Source organism: Lithobates pipiens, unplaced genomic scaffold (genome assembly GCF_037356315.1).
Source record: "Lithobates pipiens isolate NorthernLeopardFrog02 unplaced genomic scaffold, aLitPip1_a1.2 Scaffold_19, whole genome shotgun sequence".
Taxonomy (NCBI): domain Eukaryota; kingdom Metazoa; phylum Chordata; class Amphibia; order Anura; family Ranidae; genus Lithobates; species Lithobates pipiens.
This window is the reverse complement of record NW_027507764.1, coordinates 184,461,060-184,486,213: the sequence shown is the minus strand read 5'-3', so window position 1 is coordinate 184,486,213 and position 25,154 is coordinate 184,461,060. Positions and strand designations below refer to the sequence as shown.

Genomic DNA, 25,154 nt, shown 5'->3' with positions numbered 1-25,154 from the left:
GATGTTGTCTTTTAGCTGCTGCCGCTAGAACCAATAATTTTCCTCGGATCACACACTTATGAGCCTCCAATAATGAGATTGGGGAGATTTTGTCATTTTCGGTGAAGTATAGCTGAATTTGTGATTTAAAACATTGGCTCTATCGCTGCTTGAGTGAGGTAGGTTAAATCTCTTTGGGAGAGAAAAAAAATTATTGATTCTGGAATTTTTTGGAACGGGGTGGAATAGAACGTGTAGTCTCTGCCTGTTGGGAATAGAGTGCGCCATGTATCATGTAAAGTTAGATTCTCTAGTTGCAATTTGATTTGGCGTAAGGCCCGGTATGGCAAAGTAGATGTACCTGATGAGGTGTCTATGTCAAGATTCAGTGGCACATTAAAGTCCACAGCAAGAATGAGAATTCCCTCTGTAAAGGTAGATAGTAAATTAACTACCCTTCTCATAAATGAGACTTGATGTCCATTTGGACAAAATATGTTGGCTAATGTTACTGGTTTGGAAGCGAACTGGCCTTTTATGAAGACTATGAGGGAATCTTTTGTGATGAATCGTGCATGTTTGGAGACTAAAATGGATACTCCCTTGGTCTGAGCAGCAGCGTTAGTGGAATGAATTGCTGTCTGGTACAGGTGATTAGCAGGTTTGGGTATAGTGTCCGATCTAAAGTGCGTCTCCTGGAGAAAGATAAAATGAGCTTTATGCTTGGAGAGTGTGGACAAGACCTACAATCTTTTTTTCTGGGATGTTTAACCCCTTCATGTTAAAGAAAACGCATTTTAATGAAAGAGATAGTTGTTTTTTCGGGTTCTTTTGCATGGTTTACTAAGGTGTAGGCCTAGTCAGGCTTGGCTGGTTAATGTACAGGAAGTCTCAAACAAGCGAAGGCTAAAATTAAAAAGGAAAGAAGAGGAGAAAGGGAGAGAAAGAGAGAAATGAAATGAGAGAGAGGAGAAAAAAAAAAAAAGGGGGGGGGGGGAAAGGCATAAGGACAGAAATAGAGAGAGGAGTTGGGACTGCTCGTGTGATCGTACGAGTATCGCTGTGTACCAGGGTAGATACGGGAGGTGACGATAGCAGTTCTATATCACCTAAGAAAAAAAAGGGGGTGGGGATGGGAGAGGGGAAGTACAGAAAAAGGGGAATAAAACAGAGCCGGTGGGTAGCAGATCTACTGCTTTTGGGATAGTAGTATGGACAAGACCAATGGTTTCCCGCAGCCCAGAGGACTTACATGAGCCTATAATTTAGGGGAGAGTCCCGGGATCTTGGATCTTAAAGCAGAGTTCCGCCCTAAAATGGAACTTCCGCTCAGTCAGCACCTTTCAGGGGGGGAGGGTGCCGACATCGCTGGACCCTAGGAAAGGTAAGTGTCCATTTATTAAAAGTCAGCAGCTGTAGTATTTGTAGCTGTTGGCTTTTAATCTTTTTTTTTTTTCGGGTGGACTCCCTCTTTAAGATAGTAAATCAACCACATACAATTTGACCATTCATGCATTTCAAGATATCGCTCTAAGACAGGGATCCTCAAACTATGGCCCTCCAGCTGTTGCGGGACTACGCATCCCATGAGGCTTTGTAAAACTCTGACATTCACAGACATGGCTAGGCATGATGGGAATTGTAGTTTCCGAACAACTGGAGGGCCGTAGTTTGAAGACCCCTGCTCTAAGAGCACCGATGGGAGAGAAAAATTATTAACCTGCATTGTGTGTTTACGTTACATATCATGTCTATCATAGGAACCAAAAAAAGAAAAAAAATCCCATAATAACTGTTTCTTTTTAATACTTAAATCAGAGGAAACTCAATCATCGTATGATTAACACGTCTTAGTAAAAGGGTTATCGGTAGTCTAACATATTGTTAGTATCTTCCTGTATATGCTAGCGTGAAATGAGGAAATATAAAAAAACTTAATCAACATGGATATAAAAGTATGCCTTAGTTTGTGTAGGCGTACAATTCTAAAATTTACTAAAAGGGAAGGGGCGTAACACAGCATCCCGCCCAGAGGTGTAAAGGCCTGCATTTGACACAAATGCACCGAAGGCCCTTGGTAGGAGCGTTAAAAAGATGTAAAGAGGTTCAACTGAGCCATAAATGGTGGGTAACAGTTGCCCATTAAACCAAATTAGCATTTGTCAGGTTGTGTCTCCGAGAATTTAAATGCCTAATGGTACCATATTCTCTGGTCTGAGACTGTGCCACATCCCCAACTCTCCCCGCCCTAAACAAACCCACTATGTCCAATATAATCAGTGCACATTATTAACTAACTGGTATAAAGATTATGACCATCTGACTGGGTTTGAATCTTAAAGTTTCGGATCCTTAGGGAAAAGAAAAAGGGTGAACATATCACAATAATTAGATCAGATTAGGATATTCAAACGCTTTGTGTGTGTTAAGGCACCGCCTACTGGGCATAAGCCATGAGAGACCTGTCTGGGGATATGTTCCAGCTTTTGCTGTTGGAACAGCTGAATAGAGTGTCTGAATGCGGAGTTTCTGCATGGTCTAATTGTTCTTCTCCACTCCATTTCACTAGGTCTGTCTAAGACATGAGTTATGTATCTGATAGAAACAAAAGTCACCCTTATATATCCTGTAACGGTGCAGGCTGTGTTGGTAACGTTAAATATCTACAACAGAAAGATTGTTTCAGCTGATGGTAGTAGTACTCATATAGTGTTATTTGCGTGTCTCCATGTTGGCTTCATTTTCCATTCAATCTCTACGCTGGGTTCCTGCAGTTCCAGGGCTTCGTTGGTTCGGGTCTCCATGCACAGCGCAGGGTTCAGGTGAGATTGGATCCAGTCGTCGACGCCTCGAGCGATGTCTCTAGCCTTTTGGTGATGGGTTAGAAGAGAATTGACACCAGGGTTCAGTCGGGAAATAAAACGCATACCAATCCGGTAATTCAATTTGAGGAAGGTTGAGTTGGTCACAGAAGGCCTGCATATCTTCCGGTGTGCGCAACAATGCAGAGCGACCCATGGCGGATGCTGGTAGCCCAAGGGGAAACTTCTATCTATACTGGATGTTGTGTGAGTGGAGAGCTTCCAGCAGTGGGCGCAAAGTGCGTCTATTTTGTAATGTGATTTGGGATAAGTCTGGGAACAGTTTGATTTCAGTATCATTGTACAAAATGTGCTTTCTTTCTCTTGCCTTGCGGAGAATCTCTTCTTCAAGTGGGAAGTTCACAATACAACAAATAATATCCCTTGGGGGTTCCGAATCCCTGGGAGGTGGTCTCAATTCACAATGGGCTCTCTCCATTTCAATGGGGGAATCTGCTGGACGGCCTAGGATATCGTTGAAAATTGATCATATGACTTGTGGTATGGCTACCGATTCAATCGCTTCAGGGACTCCCTTTACCCTTATGTTGTGTCTGCGGCTGTGGTTATCGAGATCCTCCACATGTCGGTGCAATTCTAGTAAGTGAGGCAGCTGAATGTCATAGGTGCGCTGCATCTGTTTAATGGCCGCCGCATGTAACTGTGATAATGTTCCACATTATCAAGGCGGTGAGCTATCGCCTGCACATCCTGCTTTTAGGTCAGAGATTGCCGTTCCTAGAGAATTTTTAATGTCCAGGGCCACAGACTGTAAGTCAAGGAGGCTCACAGGAGGGAAAGAATGGGGGATGTCTGCTTCCCCCCTGTCCACCTGTGTGTTGAATCCGCTACTCGGTGAGTGTGGTGCTGAGGCCTGTGAAGCCACGGACTTGCCTGATTTCCCGTGACCGAAATATGTCCGGTATGCTGTGGCTGAGCTGCGCGTCGGTCTCTGTCCCCGTGCGCGGGGGGGGGGCCTCGGAATGCGGGAGAGCTCTTTTTAAGCAGCCATCTCGGGTCACATACAGGCCACGCCCCCATTCACATTGTTTTATCACTCATCACCCCTCCCCATCATCTCTCCACCCAGCACATTTACCCCCCTTTCTTCCCTCTCCCTCTTTACTTCCCCCCTCCCTCCCCTCTCCCTTCTTCCCAATACCAACCCTCCTTTCCCCTTCCCCCCTCCCTTTCCCTCCATTCCCTTTTTCTCCCTCTCCCTTCCCCCTCTTCCCCCTTCCCTTCCCAATTCCATTGTCATTTCCATTGTCATTTCCTATCCTTTCCCATTTTCCCTTCCCAGTCCTCTCTCTGTCCCTTTTCCTCACTCCCCTTCACCTAAATTATTCTTTTATAGTAAAGTTATCTTTCACCTAGGACTTTTCAATTTTTCAACATTTCATTTACCATTTCCTGCACTATTCCTTTTGATAGATTCCAGCCGAACAATTTTTTGGGCTCTGACGTCTTCCTATGTGCATTAGGCATTGATGGTTTTTCCTGAGCTGACATTGAGTCGCAGGTAGAAGATCTTCATATGGGTGAGTGATTGGAGATGGGCATGGTAGTCGACAGCCTACTCTACCGTACCAGTATTAGATTTTTTTATCATAATTTTTCTGTGCGGTTTTCAAAGTCAGTGCAATATTTAAAATGTTGTTTTGTTCTATGCAGTGTTATATCTAATTGTCTTTAAAACATCCCCTGATGAGCAAAGAACGGCGAAACATGTTGGGACAATAACTCCAATGCTACTGCTGGAGTGACTACATTTTGTCAACTGTTTTGAACTTTAGATGTTTCTTTGTACATGTGCACATAACTTATACCAAAACGTTTTAACTATGTCCTGTATGTAATAAAAAATTTGTTATTTTTTTACCTATTGTGGAGTATTGAAATGACTTCTTTTTTTGCCGCCACCCCCAAAAATCCAGCGAACATTTTTTTTTCCCCCTTGTCCGCACTTATCTACAGGGATGTTGGTGCCATTTTCTTGTCATTGTCACCTACCCATATTGATATCTTCCAAGGTATTCCCTTAGGTCTTCTGTTCTGAAGTGCAGAGGAGCAAAGGAAAGGTAAGTATATGCTGCGGGGAGAGGATTTTCAAAGCCAATCTGGTTCTTCCCCTACCTGATCAGGCATTTATCTGGTTCTAATGCCAATCCTTGTCATTGATATCTTGTATTTTTGTATTCAACTTGTTTTTTATAGTTGTGCTCCCTCTGCTATATAATGGCATATTGTGTGATTGACTTCCATATCTCCCCCACATTTTGTGTTTGGCCTTTGTAAAAATTGTCTTGGCAAATTTGTTACTAAAAAGTTTTAATTGAAAGGAAACCTGTTGCTTTGCCCTACATGGGAAAATTGAACAAAAGTAGACATAAACTCAATGTAACATTTACAGCAAAGAAAATGAGAAGCATTAAAAGGTTGGAACTGCTCACCTGCTTCATTCATCAGCGATCTCCAAACTACTGCCCTCCAGCTCCCATAAAGCATCCCATAAAGCAATGTAAAGTTCTGACATTCACAGACATGACTAGGGATGATGGGAATTGTAGTTCCTGAACAACTGGAGGGCCTTAGCTTGCAGATCCCCTGCTCAACCTGTGGCCCTCCAGCTGTTGCGGAACTACAAGTCCCATGAGGCGCATGGCTGACAGTTACAAGCATGACTCCCAAAGGCAGAGGCATGATGGGACTTGTAGTTATGCAACAGCTGGAGGGCTACAGGTTGAGCACCCATGGTAGATGTAATAAAGCATTTATTGAGGTGGTTTACTAAAACTGGAGGAGTGTAAAATCTGGTGCAGATCTGCACAGAAACTCAGCTTCCAGATTTTTTTGTCAAAGCTAAAAGTTAGAAGCTGATTGGCTATACCACGCACAGCTGCACCAGATTTTACACTCTACAGTAAATCAACCCCAATGTGTTTTTGTCAGGGCTGGCTTAGCCCTTCCTTCTGTGGGCTGGCTGCTCAGCTTTCGGCTAACTGCCAGCTCTCATCTCTCTCCACAGTTACCAGCTGTTCCTGATGATGCTCGTCTGACCTGCCTACTTAAAGCTGTCCAGCTCACTTCACCTCTGCCTTCTCCTTGGTCACATCACAAGAAACCATCTCCTGCGGTTCTGTTTAAAGACTGGCTTGCTGACGTCCCTTCTGGCTCCTTATCCTGCTTGCTGTTTCTCTACTTGGATCCCTGACTTCTGGCTTGGCCAATTACCCGATCTGGTTATTGAACTCTGGACTGGCTGACTACTCTATCCCGGTTACTGGACTCTGGCTATGCTTTACTACGCTTTTTCTATTTACCTTTTTATTTTTATTTAATAAACAAGTGTGATTTAATTGTACTTCTGTCTCGGTCTGATTCATGGTTTCTGACAGTTTTTACTTGGTTCCAAAAATGGAGTCATTCAGTAAAAAAAGTTACCTCCTTTTATATTTGTAAGCAGGATAAATAACTACCGTGTTTCCCCGAAAATAAGCCCGGGTCTTATATAAATTTTTTCAACAAAAGACCTAGTAGGGCTTATTTTTGGGGTAGGGCTTGTCATGTGCTGTCTTCTCTCCCCGTCTCCGGGAACAGAGTTAAAAGTGCCTGTAAAATCAAAATATATACTGTATTGCAGCCCCTCGGTGCTTCTGTGACTCTCCTGATTGGTCTTCCATGCTCTGAGCACTACAGAGGGAGGGGGGCCCGAGATTCCCCCGCTGACAGCTGGCAGAAGGAGAGCAGTGGGGAATCAGATGAGTGTCGCTCGGCGCTTCCATGTACCGACTGAATGTTCTTTTCCCATTCCAAGCACTGCAGAAGGAGGGCGGACCGAGATCCCCCCGCTGACAGCTGGCAGAAGGAGAGCAGCGGGGAATCAGATGAGCGCCGCTCGGCGCTTCCATGTACCGCCTGAATGGTCTTTTCCTGTTCCGAGCACTGCAGGAGGGGGGCAGAGATCCCCCCGCTGACAGCTGGCAGAAGGAAAGCAGTGGGGATTCATCTGAGCGCCGCTCGGCTCTTCCATGTACCGCCTAAATGGTCTTTTCCCACTCTGAAAACTACAGAGGGAGGGGGGCCGAGATCCCCCGCTGACAGAAGAGAAGGAGAGCAGCGTGGATCAGCTGAGCAGCGCCGCAACTAAGGTATTCACACAGAAACATACATAGTGTAGACCACACAACACAACCCTTACAAACTAGGGCTTATTTTCGGGGTAGGGCTTATATTGGAGCCTTCTCCGAAAATGACAGTATGGCTTACTTTCGGGGTAGTTAAAACCACCCCGCTAGCGCCCGCACACCGCCGCTAAAACGACGGTAAAGCGCCGCTAAAAATAGCGGCACTTTACCGCCGACGCCGCTCCCGCTGCAGTGTGAAAGCAGCCTTAGTGCCAGATTTCCGCCACTCTATCATAGTCCTGTTATAAGTCGCTGATCACAGCCTCAGTTTAGGCCGACACGTATTCACAATAAGTGATTATTAATTGGTTTGCGCAAAAGTATAGCGTTTACAAAATAGGGGAAGTTTTATGGCATTTTTATTAATATTTTTTTTTTTTTTTTTTACTAGTAATGGCAGCGATCTTTATTGTGACTGCGACATTATGGCGGACACATCGGACATTTTTAACACATTTTTTGGGACCATTGTCATTTATACAGCAATCAGTGCTATACAAATTACTGATTCCTGTGTAAATGGCACTGGCAGTGAAGGGGTTAACCAGGGGGTGGCAGTGTAGGGTTTAAGTGTTCCTAGGGGCGTGTTACTAACGGTGGGGGGCTGGGCTTTGTGTTAGTGAACACTGATCTCTGCTCCAATCACATGGAGCAGAGATCAGGGTCACTTGTTGCTAGGCAGAACGGGGAGATGGTGTTTACAACGGCATCTCACCGTGAGATGATCGCGGGTATGCCCGCGGCGATCGAGTCCGCGGTCATTCTGCCGACCTACATCAGTGTGCGCCTGTCGGGAAGTGGTTAAAGTATAATGAAAGAAAAAACGTTTTTATTTTTTATCTTATGTAGTTTTTTTCTCTCTTCCTGTCAGATTGTATCTGCTTGCCCATATGGGATGTATGCGCACACTGGCAGATCTGTGGGAGACCTACATGGCAATAGTGATCTTCTGACAGCTGGTGCAATACTTTACAGGCTCAAAAAATGTGCATTCATAATTTCTCTAAAAAGTGAATTTACCATTACCAAACATGAGACACACACTTACCCAGTTTGTAATTTCTGCTCTTTTACTTTTGTCTATGCAGAGTATAGCAACAAAATTGATGGTGCCCTTTCTTCTCCCTTTGTACACTACAGACTTGCTTCCCTTTCCAACTTCTTCATATAAGATGTAATTCTCCATCTTTACAAACTTTTTCAAGGTAAAGAAAATAAAACCTGAAAAACGTTAAAGACCAAAAAATTATTTTCAGGTAAAACTGAACGTTTGCAGGTAATACAGAGAGGTACGAGGCACTGCATGTAATAGAAGGATATACATCCCAGCACTAGTATAAGCACACGTATAGGGCAATCTGTGTGACATGGACCTTAAGTCCTGATTGACACTACTGCAGTGCAGGAAACCGCATGTGATTCAGACATAAATTGCACCGCATCGCACAGTGCGGTGTAGAAAATTCACGGGAATTGCTGCAAATCCCGCATCATATCGGTGTGAAATGCCACTAAGGCTCCATTCACACTTGTGCGACATGTCATTCTACTTTGGAGATAAAAGATGCATGACAAGTCGTATTCCATGTTTTCCAATTATAACCATTTATATATGTGCGACTTAAAGTCACAGCGACTTCAAAGTAGTTCCTGAACTACTTTGGTCTGACTTTCATGCAACTTGAGGGCCATAGGCTTCAATGTTAACCCTCAAAATTTGCATGAATGTCATTCCTGAATGTTTTTCTTGCAACAGCGGGTCTGACTTTGCAGAAGGACAAGTGACATGCAAGACGCACGCATCCAAAGTCGCCGGTGAGAATGCATTTTGTACGATGTTCATAAAGGTGCATACAGGGTTCCGAACTCTATCCTGACCCAGATTCTGTTTCAGATGTTCACAGAATCCAGCCAAGTCATTGGGTGTTGAACAAACAAGATATCTAAACGCCGCTGGAACTGGGTGCTGCTGACAACAGGAACCTCCATCAAGTTGGAAGGAAAGCGCGCCTGGTTACATGCAAGTCACTGCGAGAAATTCTTAAAATGAAGACATCCCTAAAATAAAAATGTTTACTTTTCTGGTGTTTGTGAGAATTGAGATATGAGAAAATAATCCTTTTAACTAAATGTGGAAACTCTATACAACCCATAAGCAACACTAGTGACTGCTCGGAATAATGAATAATGGATGTATTGAACCAGGCAGGACCTTCAATGATGCAGGATTAATAATAACAGCTGGGAACAGGCAAGATCATGTTCAAAACATAGGAGCATGCAAGCTTTATTTATACAGTTTCTTACAAGGTAAGCAGGCAAGATACAATATGACTGGTTGCCAAGATCTTCGTCACTGTAACTAACCATAAATCTGACACCTGTCATACAACCAAATAAACCTGTTAATTCCCACAATTCCTATATGTTTATTAAAAAATATTTGTAACAGTCATTGCCTATACTTTCACCTAATTAAAATCCTTCTCTACAGATAGTATGACACCCAGCGTGTTCACCATTTAGGCCTGGTTCACACCTATATTTTTTTTTTAGTGCATTTTCAGTTTTGCAGAAACACACTACAGTCCATTTAACATGGTTTCCTATGGATGTAGTTCACATCTGTGCATTTTATAGAAAGGGCCGGGGATTTTTTTTCTGGTTTTTGGTTCCATAGACTTCAATGGATCAAAAATCATGTATTGAAAAATGCAAAATGCACCTGGAATATGCAAACTGCATCCTGTATTGGTGGGAACCAGGCCTAAATCGAACTCTTTGTGTCTTGATAAGGCCTTCATCCGAAGCACAATAACATATTAACAACTTGAACTTACAAAATTAACTCTAATTCACCACACTCTGTGTGTTAAATGTCTTATAAGTGTTTAAAGCGGAGCTCCACCCTAAAGTGGAGCTTCCGCTCATTGGAACCCTCCCCCCCTCCGGCGCCACAATTGGCACCTTTCAGGGGGAGAGGGGTGCAGGTACCTGTACAGTACAGGTATCTGCACCCACTTCCGGAATAGATATCTGCAGAATATATGCCCCTTTCCACAGAATCTATGCCCCTTTCCCCCGCTGTCTGCTGGGAAACACACAGATGCACAGTAGGGAACCGGGAAATGAAGCCGCAAGGCTCCACTTCCTGATTCCCATACCCAAGATGGCGGCGGCAGCACCCAAGAGATCGGCTTCGGGTGCCGACATCGCGGGCGCGCTGGGCGGGTAAGTGTCCTTATTTTAAAAGTCAGCAGCTGCAGTATTTGTAGCGGCTGACTTAAAAAAAAAAAAAAAAAAAACGCGGAACTCCTGCTTTAACCATGCAATTCATTCTATATACTGTATGTATTCAAATATTGGTTTTATATATATTAGGGCTAGGAAAATTAAAGATTAATTCCTCGATTAATCTTAAAAAATTTTTTTGATTGATCGGTACTCACCTCTCCGCCAGCTTCCGGGTCTTCAGTGAGTTCTGTCTGAGATCCAGTGACGTCGCAGACATCGACATCACCGGACTCCTCCCCCTTCCCCAAGTGCCTCTGTCTGCCAACGAAGGGAAGGAGTCTGGTGACGTTGATATCCATGACGTCATCGGACAGCCTGGACAGTGATGGCAAATATGGATGTGATTAACTGGGATCATTCAGTGAGCCAAAGTGTAGGCAAATTTGATAACCTCAGTTTTTAACATTGTTGTAAAAAAAATAAAAAAAAGCCAAGAACAAATTGTATGTCTGCGTGACTAGCTAAAGTGATGCCTACTTACCTACTATAAAGTGACTGACAGTCAATATACTAGATAAGTTTTATAATTAAAGTTAAACTTTCTAGGTTTTTCTTAAAGTTTAATAAAAAAATAAATAAAGAAAGAAAAAATTACTTAAGTCAGTGCTACAGTTTGAATTTCAAATGTATTTGTGTGAACTGTGAAGTTAAGTCATGGATTGTGGAAACTAGTGTCAAGTGATTGTATATAGTGTATACCACATTAACCACTGACTAATGCAGATTTGCAATACAAGGAGATCAGCTTAAAGTAGTTGGATCTGTATTATATTATAATTAATCAAAATTAGTCGGTAAAAAAATAAAATAAATTGATTAATCGAACACGAAAATTGTAATCAGCAACAGCCCTAATTTTTTATAATATATATATATATATATATATATATATATATATTACACACTCTATCTCATAAAAGTGAGTACACCCCTCACATTTTTGTAAATATTTTATTATATCTTTTCATGTGACAACACAGAAGAAATGACACGTTGCTACAATGTAAAGTAGTGAGTGTACAGCTTGGATAACAGTGTAAATTTGCTGTCCCCTCAAAATAACTCAACACACAGCCATTGATGTCTAAACCGCTGGCAACAAAAGTGAGTACACCCCTAAGTGACCAGATTAGGTGAGTATGGCTGGGTATTACCGAGTATGGCTGGGTATTGCCGAGTATGGCTGGGTATTGCCGAGTATGGCTGGGTATTGCCGAGTATGGCTGGGTATTGCCGAGTATGGCTGGGTATTGCCGAGTATGGCTGGGTATTGCCGAGTATGGCTGGGTATTGCCGAGTATGGCTGGGTATTGCCGAGTATGGCTGGGTATTGCCGAGTATGGCTGGGTATTGCCGAGTATGGCTGGGTATTGCCGAGTATGGCTGGGTATTGCCGAGTATGGCTGGGTATTGCCGAGTATGGCTGGGTATTGCCGAGTATGGCTGGGTATTGCCGAGTATGGCTGGGTATTGCCGAGTATGGCTGGGTATTGCCGAGTATGGCTGGGTATTGCCGAGTATGGCTGGGTATTGCCGAGTATTGCTGGGTATTACCGAGTATTGCAGAGTATTGGCAGGGTACGGCAGAGTATTGGCAGGGTACGGCAGAGTATTGGCAGGGTACGGCAGAGTATTTCAGAGTATTGGCAGGGTACTGCAGAGTATTGCTGGGTATTGGCAGGGTATTGCAGAGTATTGCTGGGTATGGAGGGATGGCTGTCACAGAGTAGCGCTGTGGGCACTACAGATCCAGCCCACAGCGCTGCTTCCATTCTATCTCTCCCCTCCACTGTACAGATCAGTACAGAGAGGGGAGAGAGGAACCGTCGTCATGATAGGACGCCGGTTTGTTTACAAGTGAACGCTCCATCATTTGACGGAGCGATCACATTGTAAACGGCCTGGGTGTAGAAAGATGGCCGCCGCTCCGCAACTAGGCCGAAGCCGCAACCTTTGCTAAGGCCGAGACGGCGGATCACGGCGTGTGCCGATACAAGCACACACACACACAATTCTAATCTTTTTGGCTCTATAGTCCACCACAATGGATTTGAAATGAAACAAACAAGATGGGCTTTTAGACCCATTTCGCACCACGACGCCCATAGCGTCAGCGGTAAAACGCCGCTATTTTTAGCATAATTTTACCGTCGGATTTGCGGCGCATTTCGGCCGCTAGCGGGGCGCTTTTACCCCCGCTAGTGGCCGAGAAAGGGTTAAAACCCCCGACGTTATCGGTAATACAGCGCTGCCCCATTGATTTCAATGGGGAGCAGCGGTGGAGGAGCAGTAAACACACCGCTCCTTCACCACTCCAAAGAAGCTGCTGGCAGGACTTTTCCTGACGTCCTGCCAGCGCACCGCTGCAGTGCGAAAGCCCCCGGGCTTTCACACAACAGACAATGGTGCAGCTGTTTTAGGGCGGATTGCAGGTGCTATTTCTAATGCTATAGCGCCTGCAAAACGCCCTTGGTGTGAAAAGGGTCTAACTGCAGACTTTCAGCTTTAATTTGAGGGCATTTACATCCAATTCAGGTGAACGGTGTAGGAATTACAACAGTTGGTATATGTGCCTCCCACTTTTAAAGGGACCAAAAGTAATGGGACAGATTAACAATCATCCATCAAACTTTCGCTTTTTAATACCTGGTTACAAATCCTTTGCAGTCAATTACAGCCTGAAGTCTGGAACACATAGACATCACCAGACGCTGGGTTTCATCCCTGGTGATGCTCTTCCAGGCCTCTAGTTGGAACAGGAAAGGGTCATCCCCACACTGTTCCCACACAGATGGCAAAGCAGATACCTGTCAAATGCAAGTATTTACTCTCACCTTTGGGCATAGATTGCCGCACATGTCCGCCCCCCCGCTGTCTTCTGGGAGACACACAGGTCCCAGAAGACAGCAGGGACCATTCATAACACATAACACGCAGCGCAACTCATGCATGCGGAGTAGGGAACCAGGAGTGAAGCCGAAAGTCTTCACTTCCTGATTCCCTTACTAGGAATGGCAGCGGTAGCACTCGTGAGTCGAGCCGAAAATCAGGTGAGGACATCGTGGGCTCCCTGGACAGGTAAGTGTCCACCATATATTAAAAGTCAGCAGCTACAGTATTTGTAGCCAGGCGGAACTCCGCTTTAAGCCTCTCTTACTTTTAAGATAATTTAATCACTTTAGTCAAAAACATTAACATGGTTCTAAAGCGTCAAGGTTTTCTACCTTAATGCATTCTTTGCTCTGCTGGAGGAGGAGAGAGTGGGGGGAGTGTAAGCTCTTTGTGTCATATGGACACAGAGCAATGGCTCAGGAGCGAGCATGCAGCAAAAGGGGTTGTAAAGTCTCAAGGTTTTTCACTTTAATGCATTCTATGCAATAAGGTGAAAAACCTGTGCTGCAGCTTCCCCCAGAGCCCCCCTTTTACTTACCTGAACCCATTCGTTCCAGCGTCGAGGACAAGCCCAGCAGCTCCAACCGTTGTCTTGGGTCCTCATTGGATAGATTGATAGCAGCGGGAACCATTGGCTTCCACTGTTGTCAATCAAATTCAGTGACACGGGAGCAGGGGAGGTGGTGCCGAGTTCTGTTGTGTGGGTGTCAATGGACGCAGCATCAGGATTTGGGAGCGCATCAGGCACAGGACTGGAATGTGTCTCTCCATGGGTGCACTCAATGAGGAGGAGGAGCCAGTAACGCCACCTGGGCACCCCAGAAGAGGAGGATAGGTACCACCCTGTGCAAAAGCCTTGCGCAGAGGAGGCACGGATGACATGTTTGTAATTTATTTTTATTTTTTTAATGAACCTTTACAAATCTCTTTAACTGTCCCCAATCCATCTCCTGATTGGACAGAGCCTTGGAGACACTCTGCATATGCTCAGATTGGTGTGTATTTCTAATAAGCATAAGCTTGGGCATGTTCGAAGCTCCACGTGCCTGAGAACACCAGGAATCTGACATCGTGTAGCGCAAATCACAGGTACTGAGACGTTTTCCTGGTCCACAGCTGCAGAGATCGGAGAAATGTCTCAGAGCCTGCGATTGGCGCTGTCAGCTTCCTGGCGCGCTTTGGCACATGGAGCTGAAAACACGCCCGAGCTCATCCTTAATTTCTAGTTTTTTTTCATGAGCGGGTGCATGTGATCAGCACATGGCTAATCAGCACTGTCCAGACAGAGGGTCAGGGGTCCTGCAGCCTCATAGGACAATCGAGGAAGAATGAAAACGCCTCTTACAGGCTTTAACTAGGCACTGATAGAAGTCACAAGACTGCTAAATACTGCTGATAAGAAAAGTTTATATTTACTAAAAATAATTGCATTTCCATGATCTGTGTACTGTGGGAAACCCGATATAGTGAATGCAGGGTCCTGGGTTTAGCAACAGTCTGGTACACATGATGAGAATATCAGACAAATGACTATTTGATTGTTTGTTTTTTGCATGCTAGTCTCATATAGAAAACAAATAGGTTACTAGAGCTGTGAAAATTCTCATAACACAGAGTACAACTTCCCGAGATGATGTATTCTTTCATTTCCAAGCATGTACGGTCTTGGTCACTCGATTCTTTACAGAGAAATACTATACTGATTAAACGAAAGTCGTTTGTTCTGGTATTGTACGAGAAAAATTCTCATAGTTTTCCCTTCGGATAATTTTGCATGAACGGTCGCGATCGTCTCTCCAAAGCCGCGTACTAATAATCAGAAGGGACGATCGGATTATTCTACGATCGCTCCCACAGCGGTATTTGTCTTCCGATTTTCTCATTGTGTGTAGCAGGCATTAGGTTTGCTTGGCGATGAAGGGGTTAAAGCATATGTACTAAACGTTTTGCTATATATGTAGATCTGACTTCCCTCATTTTGGAACTTCCTGGAAATAATCGGGCAGACTTCAGAGATGACACAATAAGCAGCAGAAGCACTACAAGTGACAGCAGAGCATGCCTACAGGGTGGAGCCCACCACACAGACAGCACAGGGGGGAGATCACACCTGATCTATGCTCGCTCACCTCGGCTCTCTCACGATCTCCTTCCTCCAGATAATCTCACAAATCCCATCCAACTACCGGACTAGTCCATGCTTCCAATCCCAGACCAAGTGCAGAGACCCCGGACTACAGTCTGTCCGAGGGGAACTCCATCATCACCACTTGGCGGGAATGAGACATAAACAAACCGCTGTGGTGTCTTCTACACACTTGTGCAGTGATCGGTATTTATTGTTACCTATTCTTATATACGGAATCATATTCATTTTAAAAGCAAATGAAAACTATGTTTTTTTCCACATCACCACCCCTATTTTTTAGAGTTTAATGGATTGCTCCGTTACCCTAGTAACAGGGAGGCAAGGAAAAGACGCTTCACAGAGACTGCTGATGATTGGACGGATCAGAAACTGCCTGCTTGGTAATGAGAAGCCCTAGCCTAGCCTATAGCAGAAGCGCTTCGTTACCACGTGACCTATAGGCTTTCTCTGTACATTTTGTCAAAACAGAAATAAAGTTTGGTCGTTTAAAATTGTGTTCTGTTTCTCTTCCTTATTGTAGCTGGAGATATACATGTATACATGTATATGTATATCACAGCCCTAATCAGAAAATGTGGGGGGAAGGGGAGGAGCAGGAGTGAACAGGCCACGCCCGTTGACCAATGGCAGAGCAGCGACCTGAAAGCTGTAAAAAAGAAAAATGGACGGGGGGAGGAGCTAACTACGGACGTCACCCACTGTCCAGTTTTTTGCAGTGTGTCTTGCTATTTATGTCGTTTATGCCGCCACAGCGGCATCTGGTGGCGGTTGAAGTTATCACCATACGGACATTATACACCACACTATATGTATCTATTCTGGACTATTACTATTAATTTTAAACTTTTCATTGAATTTAAATAAAACGATCTCCGAATTTGCTACACTTAGATCGTTTTTTTACTTTTTATATATTTTTTTGAATTCCTCCGGCTGGGGCTTTCTTTACATTGGAGCCATTTTCTGAATATTTACATCTGGATTGATATTATCATGCATACACCTGAAGTTGGTCATAGCTAACGATTGAGGCTTCTGGGGGGATCATAATTAGGGATGCGCTCAGGCGTGGTCACATGGAACACGTGCAGAGCCCGCCAGGAAATCGGCGCAGCGCTGCGCTAATCACAGGCAGTGAGACATTGCCCCAATGCGCGGCTGCAGAGATCAGGCGGGCTCTGCACGTGTTCCACGCGAACACGCCTGAGCGCATCCCTAATCAGAATTGGAGACTGCCTTTTCCATGCCTGGGAAGCATAGAAGTTTGGTTTCTGCATACCACATGTGTGAATCTGCCTGTTTGACCATCTGAGTACTCAGTGGTCCATCCCAGCTAGTAAGAATTTACTAATACTGGTGGAAGAATTGGTTTCACACAAGAGAAGAGTTTCCTTACTACGTGGTGTTTCTTCTTACATATTCTCTGCTGCTACACAATAATATGTGATCAGCTTTGGACTTTACTTGTGCTGCACCATTTTTGTATTTTAATGATAGCTATAAGACTAGCTCATAAAAGATAATAGAAGCTATTGATAGATAATAATGATGTATTTATACTATTATTAGTATCCATCTACTATTATTATTATTATTATTATCTTCTTCCAATTGTCAACATACTACTGTATATTAACCACTTGCTTACTGGGCACCTAAACCCCCCTCCTGCCCAGACCAATTTTCAGCTTTTTGCGCTGTCACTCTTTGAATAACAAATGTGCGGTCATACAGCACTGTACCCAATTACAATTTTTATACATTTTTTCCCCACAAATAGAGCTTTCTTTTGATGGTATTTGATCACCTCTGGGTTTTTTATTTTTTGTTAAAAAAATACCAAATATATAATTTTTTGTTTTTTTATATATATATATATATATATATATATATATATATATATATATATATATATATATATATATAATAAAAAAGAAGGGAGGGTAAGGTTTGCGCTATGGGGTCAGCGCTCCAGACGACGTCCAATGGCGAAATGCGTAGGGCGTGGCCTAACGTGTACACACTCTCTCTCACAAGGCGGCGGCGGTGGATACATATTTTAAAGGCATATTTTAAAGGCGTTTTTTTTCTCTGACCCATGTGAGTAGCCACTTTGCATAATAATAAAGATTATAGTCTCTAACAGTATCACACTATGGATGTTTTATTCTTTATTTAACACGAGAAAATGAGGAGTAACTGAATGCTAACCGGACCAGCTCTATACAGCGACACAGGGGCTCACACTGTGGAGGCGAGTTAACCTCTGCAGGGGCAGGGGAGCTGGTGAGTGCGGAAATTTGTCCTATGCACGGAAAACGCACCGGTTGCAATTCAGGATACACCAGACACTGAGCACAAGTCACTTTGATTGGATTACTGTGGAATTTTCTGAAGTTATTTTTTCTTGGACTTTATTTGTGTTTTTATGTTTTTTGATTGGTTCTTCAATGGACTTTATTGCATTATGATCATATAAAAGTTTTACAAGCACGTTTTTGCACTAAAAGCACGTAAGCACTTTTGATTGCACATAGCTGTGAAACCCAGAGTATATATATTTCTTCAATATTTTTCTGGTTTTACTTTTCACTTGTAATTTGCAAAGCAAGAATCATACAGCAGTTTGGGTAGCACTAGCACAAGTCATTTATTTTAGCACTGGTATTTTATATGTTATACGCATTTAAGTAGCTGTTACAGGAGAGCGCCGCAGCTACCACTTCAGTATCTACATATATATTTATTATATATTTTTTTGTTTATAAAAAAAAAAAATACAAAACCTTTTTATATTTTGTTAATATATTTAGCAAACAGGTAATTTTTCTCTTTCATTGATGTACGCTGATGGGCACCAATAGGCTGCACTGATAAGGCGGCACTGGTGGGGCACTGATAAGGTGGCACTGGTGGGCACTGATAGGTGGCATGGGTGGGCACTGATAGCTGGCAGTGATGGGCACTGGTAGGTGACATTGATAGGCAGCACTGCTGGTGGCACTGATAAGGCATTGATTGGCACCACTGGTGGGCATTGATAGGTGCCACTGATTGCTGGCACTACTGTGGGCACTGATTTGTGGCACTGGCAGGCAGTACTTTTGGGCACATATGAGGCGGCTTCGGGACTGATGTCCCTTCAAACAGAAGCTGGCGATTAGCTGTCAGCGTGAGAAGAAAAAAAAATTACTGATCCTCTGTTGTTTTTTTTTTTTTTTTTAATATATAATCTTTATTTTATTTTAGCAGAAGAAAAACATAGTGAAACACAACAGTTAGGCCGCGTACACACGCGCGGACTGTTCGCCCAACCTTGTCCGCTGAACAGTGTTTGGGCGGACAGTCCGCTCGTGTGTGGGGCTTCAGCGGACAGTTTCAGCGGACAGTTGGACGGACAAGGTCTTACGGAAATTCCGAAAAACTGTCCGCTGAAACAAGGTTTCAGCGGACTGTTCGCTCGTGTGTAGGCTTGTTCGGCCAACTAAGTCTCGCGCATGCTCAGAAAGGATTTTCACGCCGAAAGCTATAATGCAGTGTATAGGACGTCGTATTTTTCGTCCCATCGTACGTGCCGTTCACGTCATCGCGCACGGTTTCAGCAAACTGTTCGTCCGTCGTGTGTGGCCATGTCCGTCCATGCTAAGTTTGAGCGGACTGTTTGCCGAAACTGTTGGACGGACAAAGTTGGGCGAACAGTCCGCGCGTGTGTACGCGGCCTTACATGTAACGAAAAGGAGGATGACATGGGGGGGGGGGACATGCAGTATAAAGGTCTCAAAAAACAAATAGTATGTATGCCTCATATGACATCATCAAGTTGTTTCCCCATTTTGGGGGGGTTCGTGATTCAGGAACCTTTATTGCTATACAAAATTATGCTCTATTTGTGCAGTATAGCACTTCACCTATTACACCTCGCATGACCCGAAGTGGCAGGTGGGGGAAGGGGAGGGGGAAAGGATGGTCACATCAGAGGTTAATTGCTTAGTGTAGCAGTAGTAGGTTTGGGTCATCAGCCAGTATCAGGATCATGGGTCCGCAGAACAGTTTGGTCTCAACCTATTCAATCACCTGTGGCCTGTTGGGCTGTTTGCATCTGGGTGGCTACAGACGTTATCTGAGTTTTGTAAGATGTATAGTGTATTCATGTGGCTCAAATAGCATAACATTTATCGTACCTGTCCTTGCATTTTGCCATCCACTCCTCCGCCGCCATTATAGAATTTAGTAAACGACCCATTCAGAGCGACCCGGGACCTGGGTCGACTTCCAATGTATAGGGATTAGACCCCGGGTGGCGTTCAGGAGGTGTGGGAGTATTGATTTACTGTAGATACGTAGAGGAGTGGACGGTACATGCAACAGGAACTCCATAGAGGAGTCCGTCAGGTCCACATCTGTAATGGTTTTTATCTGCAGCCTAATGTCTTGCCAGAAAGCCGTAGCAACGGGCACTCCCACCAAATATGTAGGAAGGTGCCTCGGAGCCCAGAGCCCCTCCAGCATACAGCCGAGGCCATAGGGTATATTCTAGCCAAAGTTGTTGGAGCTCTGTGTCAGTTTTTTCACTTTTTTTTATTTTTAATTTTTTCCTCCACAACTTACACATTTTGGTTTGTTCGCACCACTTGTTAATCATTTACGAATAATAGTAACACCACTTCACAATAACGATAATCATCATACTGGTGACTCCACAGTTTTTTACTAAATTGCTTTTGTATAAACATATAATATTTGGGCAACTAAGCATTACTTTTCTTCCACTTTCTATTTCTTATTTATATTCATATATGCACCTATATAATAGTACAATATTGTAACACATTTCATCTATTCACTTAGAATATCTTGACGTGGAACACTTAATTTATATTTTATTATATTTCATTATTTTTAGGTGTGGCCACCTAGGGTGTGCCAAGAACCTCCTCTTCTGTTCCTCTGGTTCCCCTGGATAAACTCCAGATACTGTCAATTCTTGCAAGTCAGAGATCGATGCCCCTGTGAAGTCATTTTCCTCTTCCCCCCCCCCCCCTTCTTTCCCCCAGTTTGGTGGGTGGATGAAGTGGGTTAGAACAGCAGGGCAGCGGTACCAGGATGACCCTTCGAGAGAAGGCACTAATTTCTTTTTCAGATTTTAATAAAAGTCTCTGGTTGAACAGTAACGGTTTGGTGGAACTGGTAAATATTACTGAAATAAGGTATAATAATTAGCTAATTTGTAGGCTAAAAAACTTTCTTATTGAAAGTCTTTTTTCTTTTGACTATTTGCAGAATATACGATATAATCACCCCTTCTGCTTGGGTTTTGTCCCCCCCCCTGAAGAAGACAATGGAGGTCGAAATGCATTGGGGTAGCATGGGTGCTATTTGTAGCTTTTGAAATATTGATGTATTTGTAAACTGTTCCTGTAACTATCTTTGTACCAAATGTTGCATATATCCTTTACCCATCGATATGCTGTACTAACATATACCAGAGTCCGTATTTTAAATTTATGACGGCGATTAAGCCTTTGAACTAATAACATAAATATATTTTTACAAATTTATTTCGGCTTCTTGTCACTGCCTGAAAACCCCAAGGGGAACCTGTCCTTTCATTCTTTTAAGTTGTTGGAGCTCTGTACCATCTTGTCATTAGCTTAAAGCTATTTTCTTGCATTTTAGTATCTACTGAACTCTTGTGAGTCAACCGATAAAAATGGTCCAGTTGGGCCTCTGTAAACGTATGCTGCAGGTCTCTCTCCCACTCTCGAATGTATGTGGGCTTATTTCGGGACTCCGCACACTGCAACATTTCATAGAGTACTGAAATAAAATGAGGGATGGGGTCAACGGATTTACACAGCTTTTCAAACGGGGTCATAGAGGAGGGTGGTCTAACACGGTGTGGCAGACTGCTGATAAAGTGTTGTAGTTGTCTATAGCGCCACTCGTCCATCAGGAAGCAGTCAAATTGGGAGCGTAGCCAGTCCAAAGATACTAGGCCTTGTTCGTGTATGAACCTCCCACATGTCTCTCCATTCCTTGCCCACATGCTGAAATAGGGGAGATGTTCCCCTGGTGTAAACCAGGAGAAGCCTCCAAGGAGTGCGAGTGGGGATACCGGTTACGACAAGTGCTCCCGCATATTCAGTTTGTCCCATAACCTCAGCAAGTGGACAGAGATCGGGGACACAAAGTCTGAAAGGGCTCGACACTCCCGGGGGGAGCCATGGGGCGTGCGACAAGTTATGTCCCGCTAGGAACTTTTCAAGGGGTACCCAGGATTTTGTTGCAGTAAGATGTTGCCAGTCTAGGACCCTCTGTAGAGTGACTGCTTCATAGTACCCACGAATGGAGGGGACTCCTAGACCCCCCAGACCTCTTAGGACGTTGCAGTGTGCGGAGGGCTAGGCGGGGCGCCCCACCCTGCCATATAAACCTTATAAACAGACTGTTGAAAGCAGAGAACAAAAATCTGGGGAGCGCTGTATGCACCACCTGAAGGTAGAACAGAATTCTCGGCAGTACATTAATTTTCATGATATTGACTCATCCATGAAAACGTGGTACGATCCCATTTCAAAAGATCTGTTTTAATTTTGTTAATTAAGGGAGCAAAATTGCAGTTATATAATTGTGCGTATTTGGCAGGTAAGTAGATGCCTAAATATTTTAAGGACGAGGAGCACCAAGTGAACGAAAAGGAGGCTTGCAATTGAAAGCGCATCTCCGGGGGAATGCCTAGGGGGAGAATTTCAGATTTATTGTAATTGATTTTAAAATTGGAGAGAGAATGGAACTTCCGTAATTCCGCCATGATGTTGGGAAGGGAGATCAGTGGCTCAGTGACATAAAATAAAACTTCATCAGCATTTGCCAAAAGTTTATGTTCAGTCAACCCCACCGTGATTCCCGTAATGTCGGGGTTGGATGGTATCCTGTTGAGCAGGGGTTCCAGGGTGAGGGCAAAGATCAGGGGTGACAGGGGCACCCCTGTCTTGTCCCGTTCCTATGGGGGAGGGGTCAGACAGCGTCCCATCCACTTAAAGAGGAGAGCCAGCTTTAAAAAAAAATTTTTTTAAAAGTCAGCAGCTGCAAACACTGTAGCTGCTGACTTTTAATAAGCAGACTTACCTGTCCTGGGCGCCCGCGATGCCAGCTGCCCGAGGCTGACCTGTCCCTTGGCTCTCGGGTCCCGGCGCCACCATTTTAACTAAGGGAAACAGGCAGGGGAGCCTTGCGGCTTCACTGCCCGTTTTCTAGTACGCATGCGCAAGTCACGCAGCGCTTTGTGAATGGGGCACGCTGTGTTCTGGGACACACAGTTCCCAGAACACACAGCACCCCAATCCCCAGAAGACGCCGCATGGAGGAGAGAAGATCGAACATCACCGCGGAGTAGGAAGAGGCAGATTAGGACGATATGCCTAGCAACAGGCATTTCTGGTAAGTTTAAAAAAAAAAAAAATCATTTTTTTTTTCTGATTTTTTGCTAAATTTTAATGTACTTTTGTTTTTCAGGGTGGCCCTCCACTTTAACCCGGGCTTCCGAGGAGCTATATAGGGAACCAATCCACCGAAGCATGTTGTGCCCCAGATCTAGACAATACCGCCCGGAGATAGGCCCAGTCCACCCCGTCGAATGCCTTTTTGGCATCTGTGGACAGTAAGAGACAGGGCGAACTGGGCCGCTGCAGGTCTGCCCATTGAATCAGCTGAATAGCCCTATTTGAGTTATCCCTGGCCTCCCTCCCCAATATGAATCCCATTTGGTCCGGGTGAATTACTGTGGGCATGACAGGTTTGAGTCGATTGGCCAGGACCATCGCTAAAATTTTAATATCTGTGTTCAACAGCAAGATCGGCCCATAACTGCTGCGGATGGATAGATCTTTCCCATCTTTTGGGAGGACCGTAACATGTGCTAACAGTGCCTCTTTCGGGAGCGCAGCGCCCGACGCCAATGCATTAAAGTATGTGCACATGCGATCAGATAAGAGGGCGGAAAACTTTTGGTAATATGAATTATGGCGCGTACACACATAGCAGACTATCCAGCGGACTTAGTCTGGCGGACTTTCCGCCGGACTTTCCGAACGAGCTACCTGCCCACACACGGTACTTTTGCGGCGGACTAAGTACGGCGTACTAAGTCCACTGTACTTTTGAAATGAATGGACTCGCCCACACACAGAGGAAAGTCTGCTCATTTTGAGCGCGTCTCCAGGTAGCCGGAACCAGCGAAGGAGGCGTCGCTGGCCCCGTCACCTGGTATGGACTTAAAGGGGAATCCCTACGCCGAAAAATCGGCGTGGGGGTTCCCCCCCAGGTCCATATCAGACCCTTATCCGAGCACGCTACCCAGCCGGCCAGGAAAGGGGGTGGGGATGAGCAGCGACAGAAGACCGCTAGTGAAAGAGCTAGCAAAAGAGAAGAAGATAGCGGAGGAGTCCGGCGAGAAGACCCCCGAAGACGGAAGAAGACCCCCGGTGCTGTGCAATAAACTATTTTAACCCTCGTGTGTTGTCCCCGACAACCAACGGCCAGGGTTGTCGGGAAGAGGCCCTTGTCCTCATCAACATGGGGACAAGGTGCTTTGGGGTGGGAGGCCGCGCGGCCCCCCTCCCCAAAGCACCCCCCCATGTTGAGGGCACGCGGCCTGGTACGGCTCAGGGGGGGGCGCTCGCTCGTCCCCACCCCCTTTCCTGGCCGGCCGGGTAGCATGCTTGGATAAGGGTCTGATATGGACGTGGGGGGGACCCCCACACTGATTTTTTGGCGTAGGGATTCCCCTTTAAGTCCAAAACAGGTGACGGGGCCAGCGACGCCTCCTTCGCTGGTCCCGGCTACCTGGAGATGCACTCAAAATGAGCAAACTTTTCTCCGGGCTGGAAAAGTCTGTTCATTTCAAAAGTACGGCGGACTGGCACACACACGGCCGTACTGTACGCCGAAATGCGAGTCCAGCGGACAGATTGGAGTGCAAAACTACTTTCTTAGTCCGCCGGACTTTTGGGTAAAAAAAGTCCGCCAGAGCCTACACACGGGTCCGCCGGACTTTTCCACCTGATTGTTTGATCGTGTGTATGAGGCATTAGTGAACCCGACCGGGTCGGGACTCTTCCCCAGCGGAAGGTCTTTAATGACTGCTTCAATTTCCGTTACAGCCACAGGTCGATCAAGCTGCTCGCTGAGTTGTGTCGATATTTGATGGGCCAGGGTTTCTTCTAGGTATTTTGATAGAAGTTCCGCTTTATGGGAGGGAGTATGGCCTGCTAGCGTGGCAGGGAGCTGATAAAGTTGGGTATAGTATTCCCTAAACGCTGCTGCAATTTTAGAGGATATTGCCGTTGGGGGGCCCGTGGTGGTTTGAAGTTTCTGCACATTGCCAGATGTGCATTGCCGTTGAAGGGCCCTAGCTAGAAGTCTACCACATTTGTTGCCAAACTCATAAAATTTATGGGAGACATATGTCATTCTTTCCCTAGTCCACAATCCTCTTTTTTCATTGGCTGACAGCTGAGTCTCATGGACTTGCGTGATCACATCGTGCGCCGCCTTCAGGAGGGTGTGGCCAGCTTGCAAAGGGGAGAACGTCAATAGACAGCCTCCCGGCAAAGCAGATCCGCGCTGTAACCGCCATACGGCTATATCGCGGATCTGAACAAGTTAAAGCCCCAATTTTTAAACCCCCTCTAACGTGCACTGACAGTCTATTGTCCTTTATACCCTGTGAAGTCCTCCATTCAGGTTTCTTAATGCTGCCAGTTTTGGTACAGGGGGACACTAATCCAGTGC

General features: G+C 44.9%; 1 protein-coding gene across 2 annotated transcripts in view; it reads right to left on the bottom strand.

Annotated features, from left to right (window-relative positions):
* The window catches only part of ULK4 (unc-51 like kinase 4), a 951,013-nt gene extending 935,511 nt beyond the window's left edge, over positions 1-15,502 (bottom strand). Inside the window, exons 1-2 of one of the 2 annotated variants that reach the window (XM_077491567.1) lie at positions 15,343-15,502; positions 8,076-8,248 (exon numbers count right to left, since the gene is read on the bottom strand). In XM_077491567.1, coding sequence (XP_077347693.1) covers positions 8,076-8,213 — 138 coding nt within the window. In that variant the 5' untranslated portion in view covers positions 8,214-8,248; positions 15,343-15,502. Of the gene's footprint in view, positions 1-8,075; positions 8,249-15,323 lie in introns of both variants that reach the window. The other variant, XM_077491568.1, reaches the window with a different exon arrangement.
* Between the last annotated feature and the right edge of the window lie 9,652 nt (positions 15,503-25,154).